Source organism: Rhamphochromis sp. 'chilingali' (genome assembly GCF_963969265.1).
Source record: "Rhamphochromis sp. 'chilingali' genome assembly, chromosome: 18".
In the NCBI taxonomy this organism is placed as follows: domain Eukaryota; kingdom Metazoa; phylum Chordata; class Actinopteri; order Cichliformes; family Cichlidae; genus Rhamphochromis; species Rhamphochromis sp. 'chilingali'.
This window is the reverse complement of record NC_137945.1, coordinates 6,591,798-6,603,974: the sequence shown is the minus strand read 5'-3', so window position 1 is coordinate 6,603,974 and position 12,177 is coordinate 6,591,798. Positions and strand designations below refer to the sequence as shown.

The following is a 12,177-nucleotide window of genomic DNA, read 5'->3' as shown; positions in this document are numbered from 1 at the left end:
TTTGGATTTTTGTCCATTGTCTTATGTGAGAGACAGTTGCACTGGAGACGAGGGTGAAGTCCAAGCTCTAATCAAAAGCTGAGGTTGGCAAACTCTGTGAGTCCAGAAAGTCAGCTCTTAAGGATATAATAAGAAATTCTTGGAAACATCTGCTGAATGGACCAGTATTTATATTGTGCCTTTCTTCTCTGAGCAGTCAAAGTGTAAATCATAAATTAATACCACCACGTTTTTGGAAAACTACAAAAGCACACTCAGTAACGTGATGCCAGGCTGCAGCAGCACAGCATGTTCTCTGGTAGCACGAGCAAGCAAGCGGGTCGCAGAAATCATGGAGGAAGAAGCCTGGGATTAGGAGATTTTTCTTTCTCTAAAGGCCTGCAAACCAAATAAGCTGAGTCACTTTAATCCTCCTCAAAGTTTGAAGGGTTGCTGTTTGTTTGTGGTTATAAATTAGGGGCATGAAATGCTGAAGAGAACGGAAAATTATGCAGTTTAACAAAGAAATGTGAATGCATTAAAGCAGACATCGTAAAAAGAAAAAGAAGACAAAAAAAAGAAAATACCGTTAGCATTTAACAATTATACAAGAAAAGAAAAATATATGTAATAATACACTATGTGTAATTAAGGAATTAATTTTTAGGGAAAAAACAAATAAGCAGCTGAATAAATAAGAAAAAGGTGTGAACGTGTGTTATTTGTGATCTACGGGGGGTTAAAATCCTTAAAATCACAGATCTATGTGATTTATATGATTTAAATTTGCAAAACTTTTTTAAACGTGGGCACAAATCATACCTCATGTGAAATACCTGGGGTTATAAATTACATTTTAAATTTAAATAGATGACAAGTGCCAGGTTTTTTTCTCCAAATAAGAAACACGAAAGCAACATCGAAGAGCCCGATATCAGACAGTCATAATAGAACATAAGAGAATAGAACAATGAATCAGGGCTTCTGAATAGAATAGAATAGAATAGAATAGAATAGAATAGAATAGCCTTTATTGTGATTGTACATGTACAACAAAATTATGGGTGCTTAACACCAACTGTGCAGGAGTAAATTATCAATAGTAAGATAGCAGGAATAAATATCAAACAGAGGAAATATGTACAATCAAGAGAAATATATACAAAACAAGAGGGGGGGGGGGGGGGGGGGGGGTCAGACTGATGGTGCAGTTTGATGGTGAGGATGTCTGCAATGGTGGTGTTGAACATTAAGCCGTAGTTCACGAAGACCATTCTCACGTAGCTCTTTCTGTTCTCCAGATGGATCTGCAGGGCGATGTGATGACATCCTCTGTGGACCGATCTGTAAGCAAACTGGTGGGGGTCGAGGGAGGCGGTAGACAGGCTCTGATGTGCTGAGACACTTTGTGCTAGAAAGGCTTCATGACTACAGACACGAGGGCTATGGTGCTATAGAAAATCAGGCTGTCTATGCCATTTTTTGGGGGGGTGGGAATAGTGGTGGAAACCTTCCGAAAGGTGGGAATGGTGGCATAAGTCAGAGAGAGGTTGAACAGCCTGGTGAGCATCCCTGCCAGTTGGTCTGGGAAAGCTTTTACCACAGCCTCGGGGATGCCATCAGAGCTGGCTCGTGGGGTTTACCGTTCTCAGTCTGCTCCTGACTGAGGGGGGGTAAAGCACTTCATTTATATTCAGCTGTTCAATATCAATAAATGAATAGAGACCAAATCATTAAGGAATCTCAGAATTAAAGGAACAAGACACATGAATTTACAAATAAAATGTAAATCTATAAAGTTAGTGCATCTTTTAAAATACATTCATTTAATATGAAAATATAAGATTTTGATGTTTGTCAGTAGTTTCACCAATTACATTATTAATACAGATTTTAATTTGAAATTGATGTAATTTTGCTTTTCGATTGCTGTGATGACGTACGTGTCTGTTTTGTCTTATTTTTGTAAATGTTTTATTATTAGAAAGAAAGAAATTGTTACTGATTATCATTATTATAATTTTTCCTTTTTACAAGACATATTATTCAGAAGAGGCATGGCACAAAAAAGTCTGAAAAAGAATTAAATAAAGGTATGATAAATAACTATTCTGTTATTGTTAGAATTAAAAACATGGAGACAGATTTTAAGTAATGCAGAAGAAGATGAAACAAACCAAGTATATCAGACATCATGTTTAATAATTACGCTAAAAAATGATTGGTAAGATTGTGGCAATATTTATAACTATTTTAACATTTTGCACAAACTTATTTGCCTTAGAGAATAAATAATTAGAAATTAACCCAGAAATTACTTAGAATTGTAATAATATAGAAGGAACTGGGACAAAATCTATTGATTACCTATATTTTTATTCATGTCAATTTTAAAAGAAGTTAAATCTAATGAAAAGTTTCCATTTTGTAGAGTTTTTAGGTTTGTAATAGAAGTATTTAACAAGCTTTGGTAAATAGCAGAACATATTATATTGGAGACTTGTTCTCACTCGACTGACAGTTGTAAACATGATCCACAAAAATGTGAATATTGAGATATGAAAGATTACTGAGAAAGGATGTAAACATCTGGATAAAGAACAGAAATTGCAATTAATAATTTCTAGACACACACATATGTAGTGTGTGATTGTTTAACTTCTAGGCAATAAAAGTTCTTTAAAATCACATTTTGGGGATATGTTGACAACCTTTTTAAATTCTCTTTTAAATTATATTTACTAGTGATTCTACAAAGGCATTTGTTTAGTAAATTTGAGGAATGATAATACGGTTCACTTTGAAAATGCTTTAAACTCGTGTAATAAGAAGAATGCTACCAAGTAACAACACTTGCTTCTAAACTAGACTTTGTGGATGGCAGTTAAATTGTTTTTAAATTTTTAATTACATTAAAGTCTTCCATTAAAGATTTCCTGATATCCAGTCAATTCTTTATGAGCTGTGTAGAATATAAACCTTGACATGAATAAAATCTGTGATTTTATTTATTTTTCACGACATTTTTATCGGGAAGTTTTACAAGAAAATTTCTAAGGTTGTTTATTTAAGTTTATTTTAACCCTGTAATGTGACAACACAAAGTCACTTTATTGCACTATTTGTTATTTATGTATAACGTCAAGATATTTACATTGATTTCAGATTTGTTTTGACAATATTAGACAAAATAAACGTAGTTGTTCTCTCATATTCTTTTACGTACATACCATTCTACTCATTAAGCTATTTGTTCTACATTTGTTGTGTTCAAGCTGATTTTTGACTGTTGTAACAAAAGAATATCCAAACCTTTGGACAAGTTGATCTTATCTTACTTAGAATTGATACTTCTCTGCAAATCACGTAGCAGAATAAACCACTGGTAACCTAAACATTACTGATATAAAATTACATGAAGAAAGCATTGCCACGTTTTAGAGAACTGGATTGTTCCCACAGTCACAATTAAAGCCAAGTTTCATTGAATCAAAATCATTCCTGTGGGTCTAAATTTATAAAATGTGTTTGCTGTTTTAACCTTTACGTCATAAAGGTTTATTACTACAAAGGCATTTACAGTTACATCTGTAGTCCAGTCAAAGTGGCTCAAAACTGCTTTCTAGCCAAGGCATGTTGCTGGTGCCAAATAATTACTGCAGCATTAGGTCCAACACTGCCCTCTACTGCCTAACTTCAGCAGTGCCGACAGATCAATAAATACTTTCAACATGCTTAATCTCAGTGATAAAGGGTAGAAACAAATAACCACACAACACTTTGTAAGTTTCTGATTTTCTTTCTTTTTTGTGGAAATATGTTACAGTTATATTACAGGTATTTAAATGCCCAGAGGGAGAACAAAACCCTTTTTGGAGACACCAGAAACTAACGCTAAGAAGAGGACGACGACAAGAACTTAACCGGAAACAAACTGGTGCCCAACACGTAACCTCTACGTTAGGAGACGTCCAATAAATACTGCAAATGTTGTTAACGCATTTTTATTTAAAAGAAAACAAAACAAGACAAGGAAAACAGGTGTGCTCTCCTCCTTTTGAGTCCTTTGTAGTATTTAGCAGCAAGTGTGTAGCTTCCAGAAACCAAAAAAAACTTGTGGAAAAGCAGTGCACAGGGCCTGCAATCAACCAGAGTTTTTATACACAAGTAAGAACAACAACAAAACATAAAAAAAAAAAGTGGGATAAGTGCTGAAGTTTTACCATCTTCCTGCCTCAAAACTCACCAAATCATCCAACCTTCCCCAAGCTTCAGGATCTTTAAACATTCAAAAGACGTAATCAAAACTCGGCTGGTGGTTTTAATCATTTTTATTCCTTACGTATAAGAGCTTTTATTTCTGGTGGTTTACAAAATCTACTTTTACCAGTGCGAAAACATTCTGGTTGAATGCAGACATCTCCCCGCTTTACATCGGCTTCCATTGGATTTAAAGTAACTTATAAAATATATCATAAAATGTCTTCTTAAATGGAAACCGATAAGTCCATGTACAAAAGGTTCTCTCTTATATATAAATTACACCAGTCTCTGATGAAGGTGGTGGTGACGATGTCTCCATTCCTGCTAGTAAGGTTCATCTTCAAATAAAACCCTCCCATACACACTCACATGCTCAACGCACACACACACAGACATGGACACACAGACACATACACACACGCTGAGAGCCGTGTGACCGTGGTCAGCACGCCCGACTTAGCTACACAACATGCTCTACATATTACCCATAGTAGAGAAGAAAACAACAACAAAATAAACCCCTCTATACCCACTGAAATGAAATCTCTGCACATACAGTAACGCTACATCTCCTCTTTCTTCTTCTCTTCTCTGTATGCAAGACCACAAGCATGGTGCAGTTTCGGGCGTTTGGATGGAGGGCGCCTCCTCAGCTTCAGCTGGTGACCCTCGCTGCCGCCTGTCACTGTAGCTGCCTTTGTTCTGGCTCCGCCGCTGTACGAACCGATGGGTGATGCCACCCAGCAGGGTGAGGGAGGGGCGGCGGTGGTGGTGGTAGGGGTGGGGGAATGTGTGTGACTACTGACCGCGGAAGGGGAGGGGGGGCCGGACCTCAACAGTCAAACCGCATCTCCAGCGAATCGTCATAGCCCCGGTTGTCGTGCCCCGCCCCAGATAGGAAGGCGGCCGTGACAGGCGCCCCCGTGGCTGTGGTGACGTTAAGGAGGGTGTTGCCCGGGGAGCTGGTGGCCGGGCTGCGCAGGGCCGCTGCGGCGATACTGGTGAGGTTGATGCCCAGCGTGAGCCGGGTCTGCTCCAGAGCTTTCTCTGGCACGGCGAAGGCCTCCAGCTTCTTCTCGCCATTGGCCATGTACGAGTTCTGGCAGCCGCGGCAGATGCAGTCCAGGCAAGCCTGAGAACACCGAATGGGATCAATAACATTTAACAAAGAACAACATAATAGATGATGTTTGGGTTATAGCTGCGCGTTTTATTGGTCTTCTGGTTCACTTCGACATTATGTTTTTGTTTCTTAACGAACTTTGGAAACCACCTTTAAAGTTTCAAATATAAATAAAGGTATTATTAAAAAGTAAATATTAAGTTTAATTTGCCTTCTAACAGTTTTCAAGACATCTCATCACTTCTACACACTTCAAAATGATTGCCTGTTGTGTAATCTGCATATAAAAGATGGATGTAGCCACTGTGATGTCATCCGTGGATGGGTGAAGTCCAGTAATGAAGCCTCAAGTTAAGCGTTTATGGCATAATGATCAGCTGGTGACATTCGAGTACATGCCTATTGACCGACAGCATGTCAGCAAACCTGAGATAAGCCTACTTTCTGATTGTAACAATGATCATAATTTACAATACGGACTTAATGTTTTATTCAATATGACCATAAACTAGTGACCGAGCCCATAAAGTCACCAAGAAAGTGTTTACTGAAGGCACAGAAAAGGGGAACTGAGGGCTGGAGTCACTCCCTCTTGTCCATTAAGAAAAAAGTGCAGTTTTCAGTGGCTATGTCCACCTTACAGTTGAGAGCAGCTATTACCACTCAACACACAACTTACAGAAAACCAAAAGCCGTCCATTGCTTTGATTTGAATTTACAGTTTAATATGATTATTTTCATACAGAGATGCCAGTTTCTTACTTCAATACAATGCAATTAGTTTCAATTTGATGTGATAACAAACAGAAGCGATTTTATTAGTGTATGGATGGTGTGTGGAGCATTCTCACCTTGCGGTTTGAGTAACAGGGGCAGCGTTGCCCCCTACAGGTCAACACTGAGGGGTTCTGGGTAGCCCGGCCGCACTTGCAGCCCTTCTTCTCCACAGGCTTCTTGTACAGTGGCTTCGAGGGGCTGGGTGGGTGTGTGAGGGGGTGAGCGTGAGGGTGAGGGGGTACTCTGTCACGGGGCTGCGTGCGGGGTTTGGGGGCCCCTTGCCTGGCCTTGGTGTACGACTTCTTGGCGGCACCGTGGTGCTCCACAGTCTTTTTCAGAGCCTTGTTGGGGACAAGTACAGTCTTACCCACCTTTGGGGTGCTGCCATTAGGTACCGGGGCTAGGTGGGGGTGAGGCGTTGCTGCAGGGAACTTAGGTTCCTGTTTGGTGGTGGCACCAGGGTTGGGGTGGTGGGGGGAACTGTTGGCACCAATGGGGGGCCCTCGTAGGAGGCTGGAAATAGGGAGGGGCTGCACCTTCTCGCTGTCGCTTTCTGAGCGGGAGCGTTTGCGGTGGCAGCGAAGCGGTATACGGGGGGTGACTGCAGAGGGCTGAGGAGGGGGCTGCAGTGAGGGCTGCGGGTGTGGTTGGAGGCCACGGGAGCTGTTCTCTGAAGGGAGGGAGGCGATGAGGCGGGATGAGTCTTGGCCTGATGGGCAGTGAGGCCCGTTTCGGCTAGACTGAGGTACAGAGGGGTGGCAGCCTGGCTGAGAGTTGGGCTCAGGTGAAGGGTCAAGGTCAGACTCCGTCTCTAAAGTTCTGAGCACCTCCTCTACACTCAACAGTAGTGGCCCCCCGCCGTGTTTCAGGTCGTCCCCGAAAGCGCCGATGTCACAAAGTCCCGTCTCTGAAGTGCCTGTAACACTCATGCACACTGGGATCTCCTCTGAGAAGCTCTCCTGCTTCGTGGTGATGGGGTGCAGTCTGTCTGAGCTGACCAGGCCGTTACAGTCATGCAGTCCGTTAAAGCCCACGGGGCTCGGTTCTTCCACCTTGAGCTCCTTTGTTGCTGGACCGCCATCGGGCTGACCCACCTCAGAGGTCGACACGGTCTGTGACAAACGAACAGAGTCTGAGACATCCTCCGCTTCTGGCTCACTCTCCGCCAATGTCAGGCCCTCATTGAGGATAGCCTGCAGGTCAGGTGAGTCACTGGCAGCGCTGGCTATGTGTGGTGCAAGTGGCGACTGTGTGATGTAGAGACAGAGCTTCCTGTAACAGTGGACGAGCAAAGAGAGCTGCCGGTTTTCCTCGAAGCGGGAATAGTCCTTGCACCAGCTGCAGGACGGCTTCAGCTGCATTCTCTGACCCTTACAGCCTCGACAGACGTAATGCTGACATGACGAGTTGGTGGGAGCGATGGGGTCCTGCAGCAGGTTGCCTGAGCATGAGAGGACAGGGAGAAAAGGTAAAAAAAAACATGAATGAAATTGCAGATATCACAGGAACAGGCAGAACAGCCCACATAGATGATTAAGTGGCCATTGCAGGATCCAGAAAAGACAGCATGAATTTTTATTTCTGGTGTAAAATAAGCCTTTGGGGTGTGAATGGGCGAGTAATGATGTCCATGGGGGGGTGTCACTCCACCTCTCAGCTTTGGACACTGGTGGGGCACTAGAAGAAGATGACTGATGGGTTCTCTTCCTTTTATACCGCTGTGCAAACACTAAAAAAACGAATACACTAAATTTGCTAATAGATTTCAAGCAAATTTATGCCTATTTGCACACTTCTGCAAATAACAATAAATACAATAATCAGTATTTATCATAACAAGTTCAAAGTGAGGTTGCCGTTTTTGTGTGTGTTTTTTTTAAAATAAATGACACAGCATGTGGTCTGCATATATTTAAGGTAATGAGTCTGCATTACCCTAGTTAATGTTTACGGTCCTTTGATAAAGGTTAAAAGTGTATATTTTCCTTTGGGGATAGCAAAAATGTTTTATATGCATGTAAAATCATAAACATAGCAACACGCCTGGTAATAAAATCCTTAACAAGCCAGCAATCATCATTAACATGAGATAAATTATGGCTTTATTTACAGACGATTGGTTCCTTTTTGCCACAGCTTCCTAAACTGACATGTATTTGTAAACCTGAGCTGTGCTTGGAGGTTTTCCAGAGTGAAAGACAGCCTCTCTTTCAGGGGAGCTTCCTGCTAGAGAGTGCAGCTGCAAAAAGAGGGGGAAGGGATGAAGTTCCATTCACAAGAAACAAGCAGGCCTACACATACGGCTCTGCCTGTTTGACAAATCAAGCATAACTCTATATTTAAATGTCATAAAGACTATTATAGCCATCCATCACAGAGGACATGGAAGTTTCTCAGTCTTCTTGCAATCACAGCACCATAAATATCACCTTTACGTAAATAAATGCATAAATAATTCATCAAACCATCCATTTACTGAGAACCTGCAAAAACAGCAGCCACAGCTTCCTCTCTATATTGGAAATGGTATATACACTCACTCTGGCCGAAGGGAAATGCAATGCATTTTGTATTGGCGGTGAAAACCCTGTATTAAATATACATTAAAAGGTTGACTTTAATATCCAGCCGAAGAAATGCTCCCTATACTTTTATTAAAGTTCGTTTTAGTTCAGTGAAGTAAACACTGTAAGGAGCAGTCTCCTTAAACGACTCCCTTTGCTTTCCTTTCCTAGATGGAGTTGAACATTTCTGTATCTGAGGAGGAGGAGGGTGAGAAAGCAGATTAGGTGCTCAGCATCCAGCATGTGAAGGGGCTGTTATTCAACAGGATGAACCAGAGAAACGCCCAGATGCTGCCAAACAGCACCCAGAAGGGGGTGTGTCAGGATGGGTGTAGCTGTGACTTAAGATGCGTTCATGACACCTCGGAATTTACCATATAAACAACCTTTTGGAGAATACAGCAGTTTAACAATGCAGCTTGATTTAAATTTTTTTTTTACAAATTTAAAACAGAACCTGTTAGTTATAACAATAACTAAATGCATAAACAAAAACAAATTATTTAGTCAGTATTGAGATCACACTCATTCAAAGTTAAAAAGAAAAGGGGGGAGGTGTCTTTAATTCAAAGGATTTCCTTTAAATGTAAGCAACAGCAAATAAATAGCTAAATGTGAACTAAAATATATCTATAAAATGTTCTTAATGTGTTCATATGGAAAGAAGCATTTAATTTTAACTTAATTTTTTAAGCACTCGCTCTGGGGAGGGGGATTCTGGATTTACTAAACTTACTTAAAAATAAAAACATGTTTGTCTTTTAAGTTAAGCAGATTTCCTAAAACTACGACCCAGCAAAAAAAATCCAAACAGTAGTTGCCAAATACGTCAGACATAATACTGGCTATAGTTTGATTACCTGGTTTTCATGATCCACAGGAGCCAAAATCGTAAATGCAATTAAATGTGGTTCATTGCCCAGCTCTAAATTTAAGTAAAGTACAAGCACTTCAAGACATATTCAAGTACAACACTTCATATGCGCGACAGCTCAGTTTCCACCATGCTGCTGACTTCTTTTGTAATGTACTCAGACATTTCCGTCAGTGCTTGAACGCAGCACCATTTAAAGGCTCACTCCCACTGTTAAGACAGCTGACAACGTTACCTATAAAACATCCTCTCAATAATAAACACACACATATACACTGGCTTGCTGTTAAATTAAACTATAATATAAACTCACACTTACCGCAGACCAAGCAGGAGAGGGACTGGCGGAAAAACGGCAGGAGCTTGCAGAGCTCCGCAAGAGCCCGGGGGTCTCGGGGGTCGCACTGCAGCACCGACCGGCTCGCAGACACGAAGAGAGAGGTCGCATTCACCGGGTTCATCTCAGCTGTCTGGGCCCGGCGCTCCAGATGTATTAATACGTTAATAAAAACACACCAAAGTCACACAAGAGGATAAACAAACTACCCGCAGCTCCCGCTTCCCGTGAGATAAAATTACTGTTTTTATCAAGGGAGTCCGGTGGGGGCTTTGAAGGGGGCATATAGGTGGATGTCACGGCTTCAGTTCCCGGTTGCTAGATAAATCCCACATGAAGAGTGAAGATCCAGGTTTAGTCATCCCCGGTCACATCCAATCCATCTTCAATGCGCTGTCTTAGCTTTGAAATCACCGCAGCCTCCGATCGGAGATTTGTTTGCATTAAAATGCAGCTTCATGCGCACCGTTTCGGTTCGTTTCCTTCCCATACGTAATTTAAATTAAGACAAAGCATCGTGAGGCACTCCTTCCGTCGCCAGTGGCCTTTTTAACGCTTCTCACAGACACAGCTGGCTAGCTAACTAGCTAGCAGCTCCGAGATTCAAGCAGGCTACTCTGTGACAAAGTGGCCCGGTTTGCAATCGTACTCCCATGATATCCCCATAGTCCACATGCATGCCTGTCCCGAGTTGAGCTGGTGTCACACAGAGCATCAATTACCCCACACCGGGGCGTCAGCGGCTCCTATTTCCTCACTCGGTGCAGCCCCAGCAGGCTCGTTATGGTTGTGTTATTGTTCGCAGAGATTCACGGCGGCTCGAAAACAAAACAGGCCGCCTCGGCTTCAAAAGCTCCTCCTCGGAGAGAAACGCCGACACCCGCTCCTAGACAGGGGAGCTAGCGTGCGGACGAGCAGATGGTGGCGTCCGAAACAAAAATAATATCGAAGCCGCCGCGGTTCTATCCGTGTGGAGCCGAGCAAGCCAGCGGAAGCACCGGGCTCTGGTGACAGTGCTAGCCGTCAGAGCTGCGCCGGGAAGCCGGCTAAAAAAGCAAGGCCGCTCCCCTCTTCGCGGGATTATCGGGAGTCTTTCGTTCTCGTTTCCCTCCTTGGTGGGAATGTGGTGGGAAAAGGGGAGTTTATCAATCCTTCTGGAGCTTTCTTTAGACCTCCCGAATATCAAAGGAGAGAAAAATGATTAATTTCCCTGTTTGTGTACCTTGCTATCGTTAGCCACTGAGTAGTCCTCACACATCCCATCGCGTTTCCTACACATAAACAAGGGGGCGCTGTTTCTCACATCTCGCGAGAACTCGGATAAGGCGGTTCAATTAAAAAAAAAGGAAGAGCGGTAGATCTAACATATTGAGATGATTTATTTCACTTTTTAAACATAATAAACGAAAATTAACCTTCCAGATAGATAGATATTTTATTTTTCAAAGACCACCTTGTTGAAAAAAGCATAACCTATTCTTGGTTTTGATTTAGGAATAGTGACTGATATTTCTGATATTCACATGACGTTTTCATTTCTTCTTTATATCTAAGAAGGCAGTAAGAAAGTCATTAGATTACATTCATTTTTTCTAAACATGACGATGGCAGTGAAAGTGCCCACTTTAAGACTTCACAACTAGACTTAAAATCCAGTGGGCAGCTTTCATCTTCTGTACTCTTTTTGGTACAGTTGGTATGCTGGTATAATGTATGTCACATGTGGAAAAAATGTGCCATTAAAAGACAAAAATCTGAAAGACTATCCTTCCATTGTAAGTGTAAGGCACAGTTTCACTACTGCTGTTAGTGCAGTGACTTCCTATTGAGAAATACTATTACACTTAGTTACATTCAACTGATGACTTCTTCAGTTTCACACTGGGGTCAAACTCTAAATGGACTGGTGACCTGCCCAACGTCTATGCCCTATTATAACTGGGTAGGCTAGTTTAAAAGATGAATAGATTATATTTTTCTACACACACACACAAAAGGAATTTAGCCTAAAATGACTATTTCTATATTATTTTTTAAAATGACATACTATGCTCATTTGAAGCTCCATATTAAATTCTCTATATCTATATCATTGCAATTTATTGCAATTTTGACTTTTAATTTTACTTTGGTATCCACAGTGTTAACTACGTCACACTTTATTCCTTTGTATTTCCGTGCGTGGTGAGAACTCGGTGCAGTTCAGAGATAAAACCACGGTGTGGTGGTGTTTGAGAACCAGAAGGTTGACCAAAGAAGG

The 12,177-nt window shown here is 41.6% G+C and overlaps 1 protein-coding gene across 1 annotated transcript; it reads right to left on the bottom strand.

Annotated features, from left to right (window-relative positions):
• Positions 1–3,758: 3,758 nt before the first annotated feature.
• On the bottom strand, positions 3,759–11,182 carry msl2b (MSL complex subunit 2b). The gene is made up of 3 exons (XM_080864153.1): positions 9,900–11,182; positions 6,217–7,583; positions 3,759–5,374 (listed from the first exon to the last, which is right to left on the bottom strand). The coding sequence occupies exons 1-3, from the start codon at positions 10,039–10,041 to the stop codon at positions 5,075–5,077; spliced, it is 1,809 nt and encodes a 602-aa protein (XP_080720279.1). The 5' UTR covers positions 10,042–11,182; the 3' UTR covers positions 3,759–5,074.
• Positions 11,183–12,177: the final 995 nt, after the last annotated feature.

Coding starts and splice junctions, on each gene's coding strand:
- msl2b (XM_080864153.1), bottom strand. CDS start 10,041: ATGAACCCGGTGAATGCGACCTCTCTCTTCGTGTCTGCGAGCCGGTCG. Junction 7,584..9,899: donor CCTCTCCTGCTTGGTCTGCG/GTAAGTGTGAGT, acceptor TCTCATGCTCAG/GCAACCTGCTGCAGGACCCC. Junction 5,375..6,216: donor CCTGTTACTCAAACCGCAAG/GTGAGAATGCTC, acceptor CGGTGTTCTCAG/GCTTGCCTGGACTGCATCTG.